General features: G+C 33.2%; 1 protein-coding gene across 1 annotated transcript in view; it reads left to right on the forward strand.

Moving 5' to 3' along the window:
* Window positions 1-2,862: 2,862 nt before the first annotated feature.
* The window catches only part of Unpg (homeobox protein unplugged), a 32,993-nt gene continuing 11,384 nt past the window's right edge, over window positions 2,863-24,471 (forward strand). The window contains exons 1-2 of the mRNA XM_076766191.1: window positions 2,863-4,542; window positions 8,945-9,256. Of these exons, the coding sequence (XP_076622306.1) occupies window positions 4,266-4,542; window positions 8,945-9,256 (589 nt within the window). The 5' untranslated portion in view covers window positions 2,863-4,265. The remainder of the gene's footprint in view (window positions 4,543-8,944; window positions 9,257-24,471) is intronic.

The following is a 24,471-nucleotide window of genomic DNA, read 5'->3' on the forward strand; positions in this document are numbered from 1 at the left end:
AGAAAAGTTGTCTAATACTTTTTTGTAGCTACCCATGAGCTCTATTTCAGAAAAAAGTTTCATTGAAATATATTCACAATTGTAGGAGTTATGGCTGTTTGAAAATTGGACCATTTTTATGGGGTTTTTCTCATTTTGCGAAGTCAAGGACCAACTTTTCGAATATTTTTGCGATTTGTACATATTGTCCATCAAAATACGCGTAGTTTGCTTTTTTAAACATTAAAATCGTCCAATCCATTCAGAAGTTATGACGTTTTAAAGATTCGCATGAAAATTCGGGCAGACATTTCTGGCCAGAAATTATATTTTGGTAAGGAATTTTTTTCTCGAAACTGAGTAGGATTTCGAGGGTATGTCTGTTGACCAAAAATGCTTGCAATTGACCCCTGCAACTAAAAATAATTTTTCCAAGACTATTCGAAAGTCTTTTATTTCACCCAAAACTTTCAGCACTTACTCGAATTTTTTTCTCGAAAGTGGGTAGGATTTCGGAAGTATGTGTATTCACCAAAAATGATTGTAATTGACCCCCGCAACCGAAAATAATTTTTCCAGAACGATTTGAAATTTTTGAATTTAATTGTTAATAACTTTTCAACGAAGCCTCCATCGACAAATTGGTATTCTTGATTTTCGTCTTATTTTGGCCTCTAGAATCCTCTATTAAAATTTTTTCCAGGGGTAGCCGAACTCCCTGTATATTGGTATAAATTGGCATTGTTGCAAGTGGAGGTGTAGAAGAAATATAGAGATTTTGTTTTTTTTAATGTCTAATTTTGTATGCTCGATTTCAATAGATTAGTGTATTCTGAGTATAAAAGTAATAAATACATTTGTCCTGAAACTTTCCGTTTTTGAGATATTTGATTATTTTGCCGAAATATGTTCAAAATGTCGGCCATCTGCAGCGATGCAACGTTGCAGTCTTTAAACTGTTGCGTCCCTCGCATTTCTTACGTTTGAAGCGTATATTATAGTATCTACACGCTGCAATAATTCGCTGCTTTGTATCTTCCAGAGTTATTGGTGCATCGCCATGCACAATGTTTCTCAATGCTACCCGCAAGAAAAAATCTAGGTGTGTTAAATCTGTTTAACACTAGAACTACCGAGGAATATACGTTATTCACTAATTGCAATGATTCTATCGACCAGTGATTACATAGCAATCGTAATCACCGATCGCTAGTTTGATCGCATGTGTGTTCTAATCGTTGAATCAACGTTCCACCAAAATCCCGTTCAATGTACGAGCTATATCGAGCAGATCAGCTTTCCTTGTATATAATCGACGCATTATCGGACGCATGTGCACACGCTTGCGTGGGTGTATTTACGTCATAATGAGTATGCAAAGCGATCAGCGTTAACGAGCCAGCTCGCTTTCAGCGCGATACGCGTTACCATAAGCCCACCAACCGCGTCTCTTGTATTTTTATCGTTCGTCCGCGAATGCTGGCGCGGAACGTGTTTCCCATTAGGTTACTCACCGTGCCACCCCCGCACGACCAGGTCCTTAACGAGCGCGTTTATCCGGCCGATCTTGGCGCGAGCCAATCCACTCGTAGGATAATGATGTACCCATCTCGGTGTCAATCCGCTCGACGTCATCGCGATCGTGCTCGCTTAACGGCGAGCATCCGCCATGCAGGCCTTCGGGCCCCTCCACGATTTTAACATGTTCCGGAAAATAGAATACCTGTGATTCTACTTAAAACTATTTTCACTATTTGCAAAGTATCGCAGTTATTTATTGAAGTGTACAATTTTTTAAATTAAAGATCAAAATCTAGTAAAGACTAGAATTATACAATAATGGAAAAAATAATGCAATGGAATATAAATGGAAACAAACTTTAAAAAACAACAACACCCATCAAAGAGACCCATCAAATTGCAGCTGTTGCGGAAACACACCACTGACAACAAACCAGATTCTGTACGAATGCAGAGAATTCGACCAGCATAGACGGGTTTATGACATCAGGTCAGTTACGACCCTAACATTCAAAGACCATATAAGGGATACCTTGAAATTCGTGAGCGACTCAAATCTTAACGACACAAATGTGAGAAGAAGAATATTAGATCGACAAAGAGGTATAATAATACTGATGACAGGCAAAATACAAAATTCATATGTGAACTATATCCTGGGTAATAGTTGGGATGGAATCAATAAAACTATCCTATTTTTCACTTATTTTGTGTTTTATTATAGTTTAAATAAATGTAATCAATTACCTAATGCTATTTAAAAACTGATTCGCTGCTTCGGATCAACTTCATTTGGCTCTTCCCGTTGTCACAAATTTCTATAAATTTAATAATTATTTTTCAATACTACGAATTCGTCAGCTCGCTGAGCCCTCGAACCTCGTTCAAAGTTTGCACACCGAATTCAACTTGGCAGGATATTTCGAGTCAGGTGAAACAACAGATTGGTCAAGTGGTTTCGAGCACGATTCAAGTAACATTGATAAATACATTGGCCGTCAGAGGCAGCAATTAACGGAAGAATAGACGACGGTGTGGGTGGGACTGGACGTCTATGGTGAGATTTGCCAGAAGCTCGCGTCCGTGCGCGATCGCGCTCGCGGATCGCGAGAACTCGCGAGCGAGTAAGGACAAAAGCGGCGCCCGGAGCAGCAAGATGGCGGTCCATGGATCGGTAGGCGCGCCCAGGCGACGCAGTTGGCTCGAGCCGCGACCAATGAGGTTCGCGCGTGAACCGCGTCCGTGCGGTTACGCGGCCACGCCAGCTGCCACGCCGCCGCGAGTCGGCGCGTTGCAACCACGGCCCAGCGATTGAAATGCGGCTCGCCCGCGGCCGCCAGTTGCCCGTCGACTCGTGCCCGATTCAGTCGTCGTTGCACGTGGTTTTTCTTTCCTCTCCTCGCTCTCTTTCTCTCTATCTCTTTCTCTCTCTGTCTCTCTCTTTCTCTCGTTTCGATTACGTATGCGTTCGGTCGACATGGCAACGATCGCGGATCAGCGATTCAGTATGGAGATCGCGAGCGCCGCGATTCGACACATTGCAGTTTGATCGGCCGAGCCGAGGATCGAGGTGCGTTCCGGAACCTGGATTTCGGAGAATTTTGTGCATTCGGTGATTGTCGCATGTTTTGTGGTGCAAGTGGAGAACGTACACGTGTCGAGGCTTATCGATACGCACAAATGTACTCGGTGCATATGCCTGTAATCGCATTCGTTGATACAGCTGTATCCTTGCCAGTGAACAATCACTCCTTCGAACTGAAGGAACAGGATACAAGCTGTTTTGTGCATTGCTACTGAATTTATGAACACATAATTAGAAAAAGAAAACATTATAGTTGCCGGTTTGTCGGCATAAACAACGAAGTTTCGGTACACGTCAAGGTGCAGTTTTGGTTCTTGAGAAATTGGAGCAATCTTTATGTAGGTACTTGAGAGTAGAGCATCCTCTATCTTAAGACTGAGAGGGTTGCTCTGTGAACTCTGGAACTGTGAATAAGGGGATAATTTGTGGATCGTAGAATCGGTATTTGTAAACATGTGGCGTTCAGGAACGAGTGATTTCTTGGCGTGAAAGTTAACGAGCCAGTTTTGTGTATTATGCAACTGACAGCATTTATTGCTACTTTTTGTTGGACTTGCCGTATCAACCTGGACATTGTACGAAAGTTACGTAATTAAATATCGCGTATAGTAGTTTTATATTATTCGATGGAAGGTTGCGAACCGCGTTTGTAAATCGCACTTTCGTGACATGATACAGAAAGAATTTTCACGATTTCTAACGTGGTATTTTTAAAGGTGACATCTGACTGAAAATATTTTGCAATTATACCGGTAATTGCTAAAGTAAGCACGTACTAGCAGAGACTCTAGCAAACACTCGTAGCCAGTAAGTTCAACGAGCCAAACGATATGCATTTCAATGAATTCTAAAAGTATCTTGTAACAGAGGTGTCACACTTTATAGTGCAAAACTTAGATATAAGTAGAATTCGGAATTAGACAATTGTCATCGACGCTGTCGCGTGAAAGTGCTGGTAATTTACAACAACAGATCTCAGAAAAGTAAAGTAAACGCAATCTTTGCGTTGCTGGTGAAGTGTGATCTGTTGGAAGAATCGTATTAGAAACTCTGAACAATTTGCAAGGAGAGAATTGGCATTTGGGGATCGTGGCATTGGAGGAACTCTCGATACGGAAACACAGAGAATCATGAAACGATAGGTTCGATCAGAATTTAAGATCTGAATCGAGGAAGAGAAATGGGTTCCAACATAGAGGAAACGGAACTCGACGTCGGGTCCGCGAGCGACGAGCTCGAATCTTCGATCGCTGAATCGAAATTGGCGCGTCGACCGACTCCCAAACCCTTCACGATCGAGAGCTTGATTGGGAATTGCGGGCCACAGAAAGGAAACTGCGATCCAGCCACGCAGGAAGAACGGACGAACGAGAACGAAGAGGACTCTGATCGAGACAGAGAGTATCTTTATCAGAGACACTACCTGGCGACTGCGGCGGCGAGCGCACTACCTCCTGGTTGGTTTATTTCTTGTGTTCTAAAACGAATGGAAATTAATTTTCAAACGGCTTTTATAATACTGTCACACTTTAAGAAAGAATGTTGAGTACAGATTACATATTTTAGCAGAATTTGGTAACATTGATCTAAATGCATGGTAATGATACTGACAGTGGTAGTTGCTATATATAGTTATGGTAGTATCGATAATCGTAACAGATGTAGTATATCTGTTGGAGTTAGTTCGACGTCAGTAGTAAATTTGATAATTTTGATTAGCATATGACAGTCAATCACATAGTTTGATGTATTAAAATTTGCAGCATGGCTTTTATTTTTATTTTTCCTCATGGTTCGATATCTTGTCGATTACATACTATTCATGTTTACGAGTATCTATTTTCCAATAACAAAACACCTGAAAGATAAGATCAACTGCTCAGCATCTGTCATGTTCTTTTAATCTAAAGTTTATGAAAATATCTTTCGTTAATATTGAATGTTTCTTTCCTTATTGTGAGGTTCTTACTTAATAATTACTATATAACATCATTACATATCATAAAAATTATTAATTATTTAATTATAATCCGGTGGTTCTTTTCTAGATTTAATTCCTGTACACTTAAAATGATTTAAAATTAGTAGAAAGAGTCATATTAAAATAATATTAAAATGAACATATTAAAATTTAATAGTATAACTTGTTCTGTATACTAACTTACACGTTATAAATCTGCACTGGATATTTATACAATTGAGAGTCACTTTTAATAGTTAGGAATCATTTATAAAATTCAAAATAAATATATATGTATGCATCAGCAATAATATTGTACTGAAAATTCTATAAATTTTAATGATTTTGATACAGTGTTGGTAGTATCATTATTGAACTTCCATTATTTTAATTCATAGATTAATTTATATCAAACTGTAGTTAATTAATCCACCTATCATTACATTCGTTTCATCAGAAATTATAATACACTTTCCGTTCAATCATCTAAACGAATACTTAAGTTTCATTTCAAAGTTTCAATACAAACTTCAATAAAATTGAGCTAAACGAAAACCAAATATTACATAAACGATATATTATTAGATATACCGGAAAGTTCTATTTTTTAAGTAAAAGAAAATAATAAATATTTATAGCGATTACCAATATTTATTTTACAATGTAATTGCCGTTAACATTAACAAATTTCTTCCCCATTTTGATAGCAAAATAACCACTTTCCTGCGTATTTAAAATAATTATATCGTAAATGATTAGAACTTTCCGGTTGACCTAATATGCAAGAATATTATATAACCGGCTACTATCTTTCAACTTGTAATCTACGCGATACTAACTACACTGTGCATCGTATTAAATATCTTTCAATAACCAACGAATGCGAGTGAAAATTCTAAATGCTCGTCGAGCTCTAAATTTATAAGATTGAAACATTCATAACGCATAAATTAATGGCGAAGATTTTCTCTAAGTACCATTTCTATAGATATCCCAATCACCGGATGTAGTGAGTACGTATAATTTTATCCGCGCTCGCCCTACTTTCGGTGCAAAATGAATTCCGCTTCAATCAAACTTTACTAAATGTCATCTTCGATATTACGTCACTTTGAGATTGCGACAGGATCTAAACTCATACTGTGTCCACCTGTTGAAGTATATATATGTATATATAATATATATATATTTAATTCAATAGTTAATAAATTGATCTTCTCATATTTTATCAATAAGCGCGCTTTTCGTTCGCTGAATGACCGTGCACATATTATGAAGACTCAAAAATTCAACTGAAAGTCAGAAATTATCACAAATATCTTGATGTGAGTGTAAAACAGCATACAAAGTTCCGGTAATAAATATGCAATTAGTATAAAAAATTGAGTTACAATGCAAAGGTAAATTCTCACTACTTTTTTAAGTAGAGTAACTGTGCTAATAATCAGACGGTTGAGGAAAAATAAGTGCTTTTATGTTTGATTTGTTTACTTTTATTTGAGCATCTCGTTTCTACATTTTATTGATTGGAATAAATAGATCTGATATTTATTATTATTTTTACTTAGAAACATTGGCATGTCTTAACAATTGGAGTCTTGAAGTTCACATTGCAGTAATAATTGTAGGCACGTTGACCTAGTTATTGGGCAGAATAAAAACAAGAAGCTACGTAATATTCATTTATTTTAGTGTTTTAGTCTATTAAATAAAATAAATTAAAACAGTGGACATGTTAAAATAATTTATTGTTTTATGCGTACTATGTACATTTTAGGTACGATTGATATAATTTTTGACCACATTTATGTAGTTTATAAAAAAAACATAAAGATACAGTAGATAATAATAATATTTCAGATGAAAAATAATATTTCATGGCAACTTGTCAAAAATTCTTTCATAATAATGAAATATAGTGATGAAAATCTCAAAGTTTTTGGTGACTTAGACCACTTTCATAATAATCAGCACGTATATGTTTTGTGGTGTCTGTTATCTGCTAGTTTTATTGTATCCAATGTGTGGTCTATAGAGTGTAGTATTATGCATTGTGAATAGGTCACACACTCCGCCTAATCCCTTCTAGCAATCCCCACCTTCTGATTTCTAGCGACCACACTGGTTTCTTCTGTGTGACTTTCATCTGGTAATATACTCGCGAATGCAATGGACTTAGCCAATAATGGCAATCCGTGTAACTGGAGGTGGTACAGCTCATTTGATTCGTCAGCAACTTGCGATCTTTGCATAGTAGTGTTTTATCGATGCATATGGAACGCGACAAATTTTTGTGGTACACGTTATAGAGCTGTTCGAGAACATAAAAATCAAGACAAGACTCATTTTTTCAGACCAAGTCAAATACTTGATTATCCAAGTAGCTTAAACTTGTTATCAAACTTGAGAAAATTCTATGTCTCAAATGTTTGAACAATTTGATTGCATTCAAGTTCCAACATTTAGAAACAATTTTGAAATAATAAGTATTAAGGTTTGTACCCTTTCTAAACTCAAGGAAATTAAATATTTTTAACCATTTTTTAACTTTTACTAAATTGAGCAATCTAATCAAATATTAAACCACTGCAAGTTATTTAAGCGAATAGATGTTTCTCTTAAATTTCTAGAATTGTTATTTTTCTTGACAAAGTTTGACTTCTTTCTAGTGAACTTTATTATTGAAATATACTTCTGTAATTAAATAAACAAGTTTGCCTGGATAATCAAGACTGTTTATACAATCAAATACTTTACTTGATTTAATTTAAACAATTTAAGCTTAACTTGACTGGCTTATATTTTCAAGTACTTGGACACGTCTAATATGTTATTTTTGTATAGTAACAATTAAATTAGATGTGAGGTATACAGAAGTTGGTTCCACTTTTTATTCATTTTAAATTTAACAGTAAAAACTAGTGAACAAATGTATAGGAAGTAAATAAACAGTTGTAGTTACGTTACTTTCACATTATAATTTCAATGGAATACAATTAAATTCTTAATACAAATCATCAATAGACTTTTATAATGAATTAACCAGACTTTATGCAAACAATACCATGACAAATTCACGCGTTTTTATTTGATACGAGTTAAATAAGTGCAATTTGAAATTGCTTTAGCCATTTTGGTCAAATAATTTTTGCATTTAATTCTAATTCTAATTCTAGCAAACTTTTGGTTCTAAAATAAACGAGTTTATCATTGACCAAGTGTCAGTCTTCAATAGAATTTATATTTGGCAACTAAAGATTACGGGTTCAACTTGAATGTCACCGGGATAAAAATAATTATTAAAATTTTCAGATATTTGCACGTTTCATTATTCGAAGATATTGTTACAGAATTTTGGATTTGAACTCTTACATTTGAAAGTTTGCAAGTACATCAAAATACATCAGTTTTGCTAAGAAAGCTTGTATTGTAATTTCATTGTAGAAGATATAATGGTGCGTCCAGTTATTTTACTCTGACAGCTGTCGTAACGTCAAAACATTGATATTTGAGGCATAATATGTGCAAAGAAAATACAAATTTAATATTTCTATATATAAGTTCGCGGGCAAAAATCTATCAGCCTCCTGGGGACTATGGTCCCTCAATTAAAAACTACTTAAAATTTGTCTCAAAACTTATTCTCGTAATCTTTGTAAAATTGATGAATTTTATCCAAATTTCAACTCGATAAGTAATTATTTTAATTGCAGAGTGAAGAGTTCTGATGACATAGCAGTCAAAACGTTAAAATGAACATTGCATCCGTTTAATTTTTCAAATAAAAGTTTTCCATTTAATTATTCCCGAAACTATATTGTCACGTATAAAATTTAACACGCCATAAGCGTTGGTTGGAACATAATCGAGCGATTATTTTACGTATCCTTGCTCCCTAGGTTTCAGCGTGCCGCTTGGTCTGTACGGTGCATGGCTACCAATGCGGATGTATGGCAGCGGCGGGACTTCCGGTGTCCCAATGTTGCCCGCACATACCTCTGCCAGCTATCCGTCTCACCAGGATCTCTATCAGAATCGATTGTCCCAGCATCTGGGCCCTGGACCGAATCATCTTCAGGGCGCAGCTTATCCAACCGGTTGCCAACGCACCTCGAATCACCGTGGCTCGACCAGCTTCACCGACAGCGAGGACGACGGTAGCATCGACTCGCCAGCTTCACCAGCTCACGATCTTTCCAAATCCCGCCATGGTAAGCCTTTGGTCCAATTAGTCCATAGTCTTTAAGCTGACACAGTTTTATTCTTCACTTCCGTTCTGTAATAATTTCTTGACATCTGTCTTTCACGATATAGTATTCTGATAAGATTTAATCCTTTCCCGATGAGGTACTTTATTTACCTGATTGGGGCAGTTTGATATATAGCAATTTCGTTTCCTGTTTAGACAATTTTAATTTCTTCCTTGAAACGAAGCATTCGAGTCTTTCTAGTAAATACAGTAGAACGAATTACATAAGATTTAATCTTTCATTGGTGAGATGTTTTATTTACCTAATTGATGCAGTGGAGTTTGATATATAACAATGTCATTTTCTATTTAGACAGTTTTAATTTTTTCTTCGAAACAAAGCACCCAGGTCTTTCTAGTAACTACACTAGAACGAATGACATAAGATTTAATCCTTCATTGATGAGGTGTTTTATTTACCTATTTGATGCAGTGCAGTTTGATATATAGTAATTTCGTTTTCTATTTAGGCAATTTTAATTTCTTCCTTAAAACGAAGCATTCAGGTCTTCCTAGTAAGTACACTAGAACGAATGACATAAATAAAATTTTATTTCTAAAGAATATAATACATTCCTTTGTATCCTCGTGCTGAAAAAACATTGAAGTAAACAAATGAGATTTAATAAAATACCCTAGCTTTCGTTCCTTTTTAGCACGTAAATATAATCACTTTAATATCGTAATATAATTGTTGATATATATAATTGTGGAAAGTATGTAATATTTAAAATATTGGATGAAAGTTGGGAATCATACTTCTGTAAAATAGTATGATATCTTTTGGTTTAAATTGTAAATGAACATCTATTTGTATTTTCGAGTGAATTTAATTGATATTATTCAACCAAAAAAGAATTAGGAAACTTGATAAAATGGCTGAATTGGCACGCTGGCCGCAACTTGTCCATCTCTGCTCTCGATAGATCTCGATGATTATCTACTTGGGCTACGAATTAAATAAATAAAAAGTATAACAGTTCTTTTATTTTCTCAAATTAGACTACATCGCATCGTGTTGGAGAAATAATACACTTTTTTGGAATCAACGAACATCGATGCTCGATCTATAGTATCATACTTTATGTAATCCACATTTCGGTCAGTGAAATGCACGACTGACACTGGAATAAATTTTTATTTTCCAAGCATAGTAATTTGTTGCATTCTATAATATACAGAAACGCGCAAGAAAGATTTTTAGTCCACGGGACTTTTAATATTAGTTTTCATTAAATGCGGAAATTGTATTATTTCTGGGACACCACGTTAGCGATCGGAATTCGAACGTCATTTTAAATTGTTACCGGTTCATTAACGGCAGTGCATTGTCACGCGAACGGGATCGTGAAATACCAATTTATTTATATTCCGCTATTAACTTACGGCCATTGGTAATTTTATATTCATAGCACGCGCGAGTTCTACGCTATAGCTTGACGTCTGACGGCTGTTAGCGTTAACAGGATGCGGGAGCGATCGTTTTAATTATTTCTAGCACTGACGAAATACTACCGTGGTGGAAGTTGTTAATTACATAAAGATACTTATTAGGGCAAAGAGTACAGAGCCGAGACATTGTTGCTATTTTAACCGGTGTTTCAGATTTAACGCTTCGATCCAACGGAAAGGGAGTTCTGAATTTTTAAACGTAAACTAAGGTAACCGTTCCCGTAATTGAACGGTTATGGAAAAAATAGAATATCGTCTTCTTTATAAATAATTATTTGTATTATTGATTTTCTTGCATTTATTTCTGTAACGTTCAATTTCTACATTCGATAGGTTAATATACATATAACTAATATTCTTCCGTTAAAAAAAATGATTTTTATTCAAAAGTACCGAGGTATCAGACACAGTAAAATTAAACAAAAAGATTTATAGCAATCATTTCGTTTTGCATTTTCGTTTAAGAATTAAATTAAATTAAAGAACAAACAACATTAAAAGTCGTTTAATCCTGTAACATTTGTTCATATTCGTAATCAGTCTTTGTCTAAGTTAACGTGTGTGGAATTAATGATATTACCTTACGAAACTCGCAGATATCGTCAAATGCAACCTTTTTGTTTAATATTAAAAAAGAAACTACACCAAATGTTCGATGACTGGACCATTAAGTTAAATCGAAGCTCATACGTTTTTAAAAATCAAGTTTTGTCTTCTTCCTTTACTCAGTAGCAATTGCTCAGATTTGTTTAGATTTTTAAGTTAAATTTAAAACACAATTACTAATATCATCTTAAATAAAAATAAAATAACACTTCCTGGATTTTTACTTTGTTAGTGTTGAATTCAAAATGTTCTAAGAAATAATTTAAATTGCAGTACCGTTCAAAAATCTCATCCAACTTATCAAAAAGTATACATTCTGCGAATTTTCTGGCAATACGGTGAAATAGCTTCACGAAAATGTTTAGAAACAATTTTTCGAGTCGGAGAAACAGCGTCCCAGAATGGTAAAAATAAGAAATTAAAATAACTGATTCGTAATTCTAAGTTTCCAAGCATCTATTTTTGCTGCAAATAAAGATTTCCAATTATTAATTTTCTCGTTCTTGTTAATCCTACGAGGTTTCTTGGAACTGTTATCAATCGTTTTCTTAAATTACGAAAATCGAAGGACCCGTCGAGGACTCATTCGTACATTTAAGAACGGGACATATTTAAGATCTTCGTTAGTTATTTGCACAATCCTAAAGCCGATACAAATTTATATATAGGTATAATGAATGTGAAGTCATTCTGATAAAATAACTCCATTGACTTTGTGTGTAACAGTCTTAATCACACTACCAGGACATATTTTAATTTCATACTAATTGTAGTAATTCGTCACACAATAGCGCTGGAGTTGATCTGAATTAGGTGCAAACAGATAGTCCATTATAAAATATTATTTTTAACAAGCAACAACAGAAGTTAGATATTATAAAAGGATCGGCACATTTTGAATACAAGTATTAATTTCGAAATACTAATAACTAGTAACTTTGTAAGTTACAATTACATTGGCAAATATACATAAAAATATGATTATCAATACTGAAGAAAAAAGTGTTAGAATACTTATAAGAATAAATTATAATTATAAATGTGATATAACTTGTATGACATACACATAGACAATAACATAAAAGGTTTTCTAGAATTAAAGACCTTTTATAATTCTACAGGAAAAAAGAAACAATTTTAAATTAATTTTTGAGAATTCTATTGTCAAAGTATTATAAATATACTTGACGAACCAGCCAGGCATTAATAATTTTTTAATTCGCAAGTTGTACGAGTCTTCTTTTGTAGTATATTCGATAAACAAGTTAAGTATAGGCTAGTTAATTGGCGGAAATGCTAGCGATAAAATAGACTACAAGGCTTTAAACAATTGAGGAGTTCTCTGTCAAGTGACGCATACAGTGTATTACCTGTGTCCTATAAAGCTCTAATCTAATACAAAATTTAGAATCGGATCATTAATTATCGGTGTTTGTATGGATTCTTAGAGTAGTTTTTTTATTGGCAATGTTGAATCCTTTTCTGGAGTTTCCATACTTTTGTAAACAAAACAGTAATTGTTAAAGAGTTAAAAGGCAGTGGAATTTATCACAATAAGAAATGTCTTTCAAGAAGTATTTGTGAGTAACCCTTGTATGGCTAATCTGGATTCTGTTTAAAATAGTTTGATTTCTTCTATTGGTAGCTATTGCACGTCCTCGAGAAGTTGCTTAACGGAACAGCAGAGGGACAAAGGAGTACTTCGTTTGCTCCACCCATCCCCACTTTCGTCATTTCGGCCAATAGCGCCAAACTCTAAACTAGAGTGGGGATCTAGGCACTAATCAGACCTGCATTCCTTTCACTAGCCAACTTCTCGAGGACGCACAGTATATCCACTGCGTTCTGGAAGAAATCCATTAAGGGTTCCAAGCCTGTTTGATGCGAAACATTATCACGGTATTGTAGTCTTGGTACGAAATTAATAGATCATTTGATGAAGAAACTTTAAACGTACTACGCTTATTGATAATGAAAATCGATTCACAATATAAAAATTAATACTGCAGTCTTAACACATCGACTGCCTCGTCATCCATATAAAGGTGACACAAATTTCTACTGAGCTAAGAAAATTAATTCTCAAGATTAAATATTATAGAAAATTAATCTAGATGAAACTTTGGAATTTTAACGAGGCTGCAAAAGTATGTTTTATGACAAATTGAGAGTATGATAGTTTCCAATTATCAAAAACAACAATTTTTCTTGGACAATTCGGGGGGTTTGGTCTCAATATAAAAATTAATGCAGTAGTCTTAACTCATCGACTGCTTCGTCATCCATATAAAGGTGACAAATTTCTACTGAGCTAAGAAAATTAATTTTCAAGATTAAATATTATAGAAAATGAATCTAGGTAAAACTTTCGAAGTTTAACGAGGTTTCAAAAATATGTTCAATGACAAATTGTGAGTATGCTACTTTCCAATTATCAAAAACAAACATTTTTTCTTGGACAATTCGAGGGGTCTGGTAATCAACGCATTAAAGAAGCTTCTTTTATTTGATATTTCGACGATCGACGGAAAAACCAAACGCTCGTGTTATCCGGGAGACACGGACCGAAAAAAAATTGCAATGAACGATTATGAATTCCAAGAGCGTGTCCTCGACTGCGATCGTAGTCGCCACGCTGGAAGCCGGCAAAGAGTTCGAGATACACGGTAGCTTGCATAAATTATGCCTGCCCCGAAAGTCGAATCTCGCAAGCTTGCAGACACGCACACGCCTGGGAAATTCCTTTCGCATACGCGTCCAAATACGTGATACGGTACTCGGTAAATCCTGACCGAATTTCAAACGCTCGACGACCCTTCGACGAAGGACCCTTGTTCCTCGAACGCAAGGACGTCGTTCGAAACATCGCTCGATGGTGGCGATAATTTATCGAATACATCTCTCCCCTTCCAGGCGACGTTCGACGCGACGGGCGAGGCAGTTTTTCGAATTCGTCAAATGATTCCGCCATAATGAATTCGAGTAGCCCAGGAACGGATGGAGTCCTTTTATGGGCCGTCGATTGCCTGTGTACGAAAGTTCGATTGAATCGAAGACGAACAGGGGTCCTTCCAGTCGAAACATCTATTTGAGAAAAATAGGAAGAGATGACTAATAAAATTGAAAGATAATTTTAGATTGAAACATGCGTGAAAGGATAATTTTAGACGACTTTCAAAATAGGGAGGAAGTGCAAATAAATTCTTAATGAGGAAAGAGTGTGCTCGAAAAATCAATAGTCTTACTTAATAAAGGAATTTGAGAATAGGAGAAAGTTAATTTTTTGAAATTTTATTTTCTCATTAACTCAAAATTTTTGATTGTCTTTTATTCTCCTATTCTTTAAAATTGAAAGGATATATACAAGGACTATACATTTTGAAATTTTTGAAATTTTTGAAGTTAAAACAAAATGAAATATCTTCTAAAGTATTAAGTGGTTGATGACTTATCGACGATTAATGTAAAAGAAATCAGTAGGTTCTATTAAGAAAAGTGCAATTGCACTTAACCTGTGCATCGGTGCACTCGGGAAAAAAGTCATATCATAGGATAATAGAGGTTATTAAACCATACAAAATTTTCCGCTATGATTTTTTTCTATAGCTTAGAGCAAAATTATAGTCTGGCCCAGTTACGATACTCGTTCTGCATACAGTATAAAATATAAACAGTAGAGGTTTAGGGGTGTAGTACGAATTATTTATAAATAATTTTCGTTTGACTTAATAGTAGTTTGATTCTCACTTAATTTGTTACAGTTTGTATCTTATCCATTTTACATCTATTTTACACAATGTGAAATATACATACTGTTGCTTATGCTCACCCTATTGTTTCGTAAGGCTTATTGTCTTATTCTGTAGATTATATAATATTCTATATTTCAATAAATGTTCCTCATGGACCAAAAGATCGATAGATGTCATGGATTAGTACCTATTTGAATCTATGGTTTGGGCAAACTAATTTGTATATTTGTTTTTTGTATAATAATGAAAACATGTCCAAGCAAATCCAAAATCTCAAAATAATAATAAATTATAAAATCTTTGTGTGGTCTGAGCATGCCTTCTTTCTTTAGAGATACTGACAAATTTTATAAAAAAGTATAATTAAATAAAGAAATATGCCATATAAAAAATAAGGGATGAAATGACAAAAATTTGAACTAAATTGAAGTGTGAAAAAATAATATGAGACTTTCTTAAATACATGAATAAAATATATGTATATTCAACTGATATGTATATAATTATATTTTTTCTTCCAGAAAGTAATATAATTGTTACTTAACAAAATATTTCCAAGTTTTTGGATATTTCAAGTTTTTTGAGTAGTGTGATGTATATTTTTATAAAATAGTACTATATTTTTATTTTACGGTTGCATACAACTTCTTTTCATATTTATAATTCTATTTAAAAAGTCTTTCGTTGATTTTCCCACGGAAACAAATTTATCTTCATTTAATTTCCATCGTTGTAAAGATTATGCGACTGAATTTATATATGTTTACATATATCAGATTACTGATCATCTTCTAAGAATCATCAATTTTACTGAACGCAACGGTTCACTCGTACACGTGACACGAATCAGCTGATGACGAGATATAATATAGTACAGTAGAACCTCGATTAAACAGGTAGATTTGTACGCCACTATGTTGGTATAAATAGTATAGATCCCAAACTTATATGCCAATCAATTTTCTTTGTCTAATTTTCGAATTACATAATTTCTCGAAGACTATAGCAGATAGTTGAAGACAATCGTTTGAAAGAAATTCAAATTTAGTGATCTGAATTTTTGAAAAAGATTATTTCATCGTTTGTTAAAATTTTGATAGACTTTTTAAATAACTGAAGATTTATCGTATTAATATCATGAAAATTTGTAATACGGCGAACACGAATAAGATATTAAATAATTCTTCTTCTAAATAAAATGAACAAAATTTTCATTTAACCGATATTTAAAATTGTTACTACTACTACCAAATAAGATTATTTACAATATTACTATTCTATTCTGGTGAATAAATTTAGTTTCTTAAAATTATCTTACTTTCTACGATTAATCAGGAAACGTCTCTAACGATCAAAATTATCTTTTAGAATATAAAATTACACATGAACTGTTTTATCTTTTCCTGTGAGAAGTCAACGATTTTTATAAATTAAATAGTTATTGTTCATTGGTCGAACAGAGCAACACAGCAGTATTGAAATGATATAATTCTTTACTTTTCAGTACTTTTCACGTATATATTTGATATTGGTATCACTGTGGTTTCCATCCAGTTCGATCTTAATTAATAGTAGATATGCAGTTTCACCAGAATTGTTTTCAATTTCATCGATCAATCTTATTCTGTCAATTTACCTGACTTTTTAAAGACGTAACGAATACTTGCTTAAATATTCTTTCAGTTTGAAGTATTTATTATATTTACTTGTCAATGTCAACCATTTTTATCTATTTTAATCCTGATCTCTTATACGCTAATAACTATTCAGGTAATATTTCTTCTCATTTGGTTATGTCAAATTGTTAAATTGTAATATTTTATGTAAACATTAGAGATCATTTCTTCAAAATTAAAAGCAGGGGTTAATAAAAATATTACTATTTGCCAGAAACACACCCATGCCTTCAAAATGTTCACTTTGGAAGCACAATCACGTGTTCAATCATTAATTTTGATAATAACGACTTCCGGGTTTGGAACATCAAAACAAATATTAAATGTTAAATATTACGATGAGCTTACCAGTAAAATTTGGATTCAACTCCGTTCAATTATTATTAAACATGCAATGTTTTTGTTTCGTTAGTTTCATTGATCATGAGAACAATTTTCATCTAATTATATATAATATAAACAGCCACGTTCCAATTAACGTAGATAACCCTTTTTCGACGGAAGATCAAAATTTTTCAAAAATAGAAGAGAACAAGAATTAAATTTCGTCTTCTATCATTTTCTCCTATCAATTTACAGGCCTCTAGTAACAGACTTTTATTTGATACATTATTGAGATTCTGACAAAAGGGGGTGAGGGACAATTTTCCAAATTTTTTGAACAATTAAAAAATTATATTGCACTTGTCAGCAAATACGATTGAAAGATCACCATTGCTCTTTGTGCTAACAAGATGTTTTTATGCCATCAATATACATTATTAAAGTTCCGATAAAAAAGAGGATGGTCAATTTCTAAAGTTTTTGAGCAAGTAGAAAATTATGTTCCACTCGTCACCAATACAATTGAAAAATCACCATTGTTCTTTATACTAATAGGCGTTTCTGATAACATCAACATACATTATTAAAGTACCGATAAAAGAGAGGATGGTCAATTTCTAAAGTTTTTTGAGCAAGTAGAAAATTATGTTGCACTCGTCACCAATATAATTAAAAAATCACCATTGCTTTTTATACTAATAACCTTTCTTTATAATATAAACATACATTATTAAGATTCTGACAGAAGAGAGAGACAATGTTGAAATTTATTGGAGCAATTAGAAAATTCTGTTGCAATTCATTGCTAGCATGTATTCTTTTACACCATCAACATGTTTGAAGCGTTGAATTATCCAAGGTTGGCGATTGCACTATTTGCTTTTCGAAATCGAAGAACGAACACCGTTCGAATCTCGAATTTTATTAATGATAGAAATAGAATATAGGATCGCGACGGAGGCTTGAATACGAGAAGGGGGGAGAGGGGTGATGTTCATCGAAGATGGAAAGTCGAAAACTCGCTGATCACGTATTTCCGAAGGCGGCGGGGCGAACGGGCGGATCGACGAAGTCGCGCGCATTTATTCGTGGCCGATCACTTTTTATTGATGTACCGCCGACCGAGGCGATTTCGTATGCGCAACGAAATGGCTTCGAGGAATCTGTCATCGGTCATTTATGACGCACCGTGCCGAACCGGTGTGCCGATCGTTACGACGAACACGCCGATCGAGACGTCTGCCCTCTCTTTATTCTTGGCCCCCTCGACGATCGGAAACGTTCCACTGAATCGTCGTTCGCTGGTCGAACGATTTGTTCCTTCGTCTTCTTTCGATACAATGTTCCTTTATCTACCGTAATAATTTCAATCGTTTCATTTTAGACCTTCAAACTGAAACACGAAATGCAATAACGAGAAATACAGCAACTGTCACTTAATATCGTACACCTAGCGGTTCAGCCGATATTTTTTCAATAAAACATAAAAATTGTACTAAATTATTGAAACTCGTATAGAGGCATATAGTGTAATGTCTCTTTATTTGATACATAACAACAATATAAAAAAATCTTTAGTAGTGCTCAGCAAATTAAATAAAATTTGAGTACTGTTACTGTTGAGTTACTGTTTCAAGAAATTATTCGAGAGAAATTACTCCTTTAATTGATTTTATTTTATTTTGATTAAAAACGGGATACATTGCAGATTATTTTAAACAATTTTTGAAACTTGTTTATGAGCAAACATGACCAATTAATTTCTATGATTTGGGATTTCCCAGTCAGATTCGAAAATGGATGATATCTTGTTAAATTGTATCGTATTGGCTGACGTGAATATTATTTTCATACCATTGCAAGAAAAAATACGTATATGTACTACTAAAACTAAAAATACAAAAATAAAGGAAACTTTGTCAAGTATTTTATTTATTACAATTAGTAGAAAAATATTAATTTAACTACTTTTACATTGTACCTATTATTTCTTAAAAATGCAATGTTTTTCACAGATTGGTTGTGCAGAATTATTTTCAGTTGTATTTTTATCTCAATATTCAATATTTAAAAATCAGTTCGTCTATCATAATTCGATATTTAAATGTTAATTTTTCTAGATTAATTGTTCTATCTTTTCAGTTTTTTGTTAATTATGTTCACACTGCTAGATATTGGGCAAACATAGCAAAAGTGGTTCGGTCTATTTACTTAGGCTTTTCTTCAAACATTTTTCGGAAGAAGGGTCTCGTATTCCATTGTTACCATGTGATCCAAATTAGGTACGATCTTGAGTATAATATATCATATAAGAAAGATTTTTATTCGTTGGTGGATTTGTCATCTCTTTGAAAAATATATAACGAAACAAATCCAACATGTCTGTCTCTTTAGTTAGAGAAACAGAACGTACAAGTGACTATAAATTCGTTAATAAATTCTTCAATTGCAATGGTGTACCATACCGGATATGTTAAATATCTATAGCATCAAGATGACCAGGAACAGATTTTGTAGATAAATTATTGACCGAACCGAGCGCTCTCTGTTGTTCTGGTAGCTCAAAATATTCTAGTATTTGTGTTAGGTGTGGATTCTTTAAATACTCAACAGCTCTATGTCTAGGTATAGTTTTTAGTTTTAATTCATTGATACGGACATATCGTTTCACACATGGTTTGAAAAGTTTGTTCTACTTTGTTTAAACTACGTGACTGAGTTTTCAAACTTTTTACAAACTAACTGGATCTTAAGAATTTTGTTATCAATTAGTAATAGTACGTTTCAATCTTGTTAATAATTCCACTGATAAAAAATATTCAACGCTCAGTTGTATCGTGTAATAAACTTTTAATAACCTGATACAATTCAAAAAAATAGCAGAATCAAGTAGATTAATTGAGTGAGAAATTTGAATTGTTCAAAAAAGTTAGAGCTATCTAAGAATGTGTTTTTAAATTTTATTTCAAAAATTGATTAGTAGATTTTTTTTAACAGAATGGGACTATTAGTTTTTAGAAGAGAATTGGCTAGAGTTTTAACAGTAACTCGACACTAAAAATTGTTTCCATTATGATTAATTATCAAATAAATTGTTTTTCATAAGTGAACTAATACTTTTCTCCAATTGACAATGGTTTTCTTAAAATACAAAATAAGTAATTATTTTACGCAAACAATAACGAATATAATATCGTAAAAGAAATAAACGAATAATTTTAACATTGGCAAAAGATACAGAAACGAAGCGAAGTTACACATTTTTAATGGTAGCCAAATATTTATTATAAATATCACCAAGAATGGTTCTTTGAATCGATTATGCATACGCAATCAATAGCATCGACTTTTACTTTTATTCAATGCTGTAACTGTCCTGCAATGGCTACATGTGAGTGTACTCAAAAACAAAATGAGAATCTAAAGATAATTAGATCTAATATTTCATTTATGTTTACAAGAATGAAAAGAAAAACAGTAAATAAGAGTGTAACTATAACACAGATTACAGTTGATGAAGGTAGAAACTATGTTTACAAAAATTCGAAAAAGTATTTTAACAAGGTATATAAGCTATAATACTTGTAAAATTTTTTAATATTGCAACGATGTCATTAGCAAAATTTAGTATATGTAACATGTGTAACACTCTTTTTTCATTCTTCAAGTGTTGGTGGCCACAAGCGTCATTTCTAAAACTAGATATAATTTTTGATAACGTATATGTAGATGATTTTTCTTAGTGTTTAAAAACACTAAAAAATATACGTTGTCTACGTAATATTTTCTACAGAGCCAAAGTTTTGATTCTAGAAAATTGGAAATTGCAAATTCATGAATTTATTTTCATTGACATCTCATCTTAACAATTAGTTTCTTTAGGTCTTCCGTGAAAAATGTTTTTCTATTTAAGATTAAATTCCTGTTACATAAGGTTAACTTAAATTTTGTTTTTAGAAAATTGGAAATTACAAATTCATGAATCCTATCCAAATTTATTTTCGTTAACAGCTCACTTTGAGAATTAGTTTCTTTAGGTCCTCAGTGAAAAGTATTTTTCTATTTAAGGTTAAATTCCTGTACCATAGAGTGAACTTAAATTTTATATCAACGTAAGCCTAAATATAGTTAACATTTTCTAATCGTTTTCATTGTGACGATCGATTATTCGCGAACTCGTTTTGTTCCGATTTCGTATTCAAACCGAGAATTCTAAAATTGGAGATCGCCCGTCGCAACCACCGAACCACTCTCAACGGCTCGTAGCAAATTGGGAATACTGTCTGACGTGTAATTAACGTTTCCTTTATTTGCATTAATTTCTGTGATGCAAGTAAATATTTGTCTGGCGTCGAATTGCTTGTAATTATTGCCACTGCCCTCGTATCATCGATTGCATTATTATTTTCAAATCCGATCAGCCAACGTATTTCTGACAAATGATATCTCCTACTTCGCAAGTTCGACGTTTCTCACTAAAAAAATTACGCGGTCGTTTATTAATACGATTCTACTCGCGTAGCCTTTGAATCAATTTCAACAGAAAATAATGCATTATAAAATTTCATATATAAAAATTGGTATATCTAGAAGAAATCAGGATATAAAATTCATATGGAACTGTCGAAACCGTGTCGTTCGCAATAACAATCTCTACCCACGAAGGCGAATAAAATCGATGAGTTTGTTACTTTACATACGAACATAGGTCATGACCTGGGTCTTAAATTTTAATATCGATGTCGACGAAAGAAGCTTCAAACGGGCAACAAGAAAATAAAACACAAATTGCTACCAATGTGAATCCGGGCGAGGAGATTTAATAAACCGTTGAAATCTAATTAAATAATTTTCCTTAACGTCAGTTTTAATAATGGCTCAACTGATGCGCCATTTCGTTTCCGAATAAGACGAAAATGAATGACGGATCGATCGCGGACTAAATGAAATTACTTAATGAACCGACTTTCCTAATAGTGTGAATGAAATTCGGAACTGTGCCACCGACGTCGTTCGGACTTTCCAAGGAATTATAGCACCGCGGAGAACTCATTAACCAAAGACGTGCGCGGAGGAAACCACGTAATGGCTATTCTCCATGGATTGATATAATGAATTAATTATTATCGCACCGGATGGAGATGGAAGATCGAATCAGAGCTTGATAGATTTAATTAACAGCGTGCTCTACACTTTACTAATTTGATATCGCGATCTTTCGAAACCATGAATTCAATTAAATTTTATTCATATTTCTTAAGTTATATCTAAACAGGCTGTAACAGAAATCGTTCTATCTTCAGATTGATTTATTATTGAAAATCTATGGAACCCAATTTGAAATTCTTGAACCTACAATGAAGTTAATATTGATCTAACCCAGACCTAACTTATTCTAATTTAAATTACGTGACGATTAATTTGGATTTAAAATTGATATGCTCTATTAAAAATACTTGATTTCTGAATTAATTGAACTGAAAAGCAGGAAGAAAAACTTTGACGAAATTGTAGTTAATTTTTTCAATATAACAGTGAACAAATGTCTTAATTTTACACTTTTTTTCAAGAATGTTTTACGTGTACATATTGTATTACATTCATGGAGAGGGGAGGAAGTGTTAAATTGTAATTATATTTGGATTCACAAATTAAAAAAAATGTAAAAAATGTACAGAACACAAAATGCAAATTAAACTTATAAAACTGTAAAATTATTGAAGTAAATTGAAGAGAAACGTGACTGATTAATAAGTACATGTACGATTCAAATTCATATGAGTTTATTTCTCGTTCTCATTGTGTGATCCAATTCAATTTTTTATTACAGTAATTTTCTTTTTCGTCATTAGGTTTTCAAGTTTATTTTTTTTTATATTATTTTCAGTTTGTGCAGCATAAATACCAACTTGTATATTACTGTGGACGATCAAAACTAGTTAAAGATCGGAAGGTTTAAATAAATTAATTGAAACTACGTTTGTTATGGTGATCGGAAAAATTAGAGGGTGCTTTTAAGTTTTAAGAGGCACCGTATATTCTTTTTAATACAAAATCCTTATTTGAAGTGGGGGAGATCGGGGTAGGAAGTTCCGGGGGTTGTTCCGACGGTTATATCTTTAAGATAAAAAAAGATAATGCTTTCAATTATTTTGAAAACATAAACTAATCACGCCACGCTGTCAAACATTTTAATAGCGTCCGTGATAGCGAATTGTGTAATTTTAGACAAAAGGTAGCCACTTATCAGGTAAGTCAATATTTCGCAGTCATTATTTTTTTGTCGTATTCGATTATTTAATGTCAATATCGTCTGTTGTTCTGTCGTTATAAATCAAATAATATTTAATAACATATTGTAATAGCATCTATTAGAATATTTTAATATATAAAGAAAGTATCTGCAAACATTGCCACATATGTAAATTGAGGTTACTTGTTCCGACGACTCGGTTGTTATCGTAACAGCTTACCCCAAATGTATCTTTTACAAATGTAAAAATAATTCCTGTTGCATTTTAGCATGCGACATATAAACGGAAAATGGAAAAAAGCACTATCTCTGATCATATGATCATATCATATGATTCACTAATCATGTCATTCAAATGTATTTTACATCGACATTTAACTTATCAAATAATATTTCAAATCACATACCGTATTTAGGTCAACCTAGATCTATTAACAGATGGATGAAACACATTGAAATATTAAAACTGCAGATATTCTCACAGCATTAAATTTGTATTTAATTACGACCAAAATCTTTGCTAACGTAAATTTAATCCAACGTTGATCTGTTCTACGATTTTACAATTGACACAGAATTGTTATTCGCATAAATAATAGAAATATTCTGTGTTTAACCCAGCGAATACTGTCTGCTCATTATGTAGCACTGCTTATTTGGAGGCAAAGTGGCTAAATAATAGCTAACCGTCTCGATCGAAGGTTCACATGACGTCAGACTCGAGACCGTCTGAAAGACAGTTAATGGCAGCGATTGAAAATTTATGTATGTAACGGGTCCAGAAATAACATCTATCGACTCGCGACACCGTCAGAGAGAAACCGTCACGCTCTTCCGCGGTTTCTATAATTGTTACCTTTAATTGCGTCAGACCTTACACGAGGCAGAGACAGGGAATTACTTGAAACTATCAGACACCGGTTTTGTTTAAATTTTACACAAATCTTACCCAGGGTTGATCCAAGAATTATGTTTACTTCGTTGTTGCTACTTTTCAACCAGAGTTGGATTGTTCGCGAATAACGAATACAAACTTTAGATTAATATGTAAACTTCTATGCAGATTTAATTCATTAATTAATTTATAAATTAGATTTTACAATCGAATTTGTAT

The sequence above is a fragment of the Colletes latitarsis genome, chromosome 6, assembly GCF_051014445.1.
Source record: "Colletes latitarsis isolate SP2378_abdomen chromosome 6, iyColLati1, whole genome shotgun sequence".
In the NCBI taxonomy this organism is placed as follows: Eukaryota; Metazoa; Arthropoda; class Insecta; order Hymenoptera; family Colletidae; genus Colletes; species Colletes latitarsis.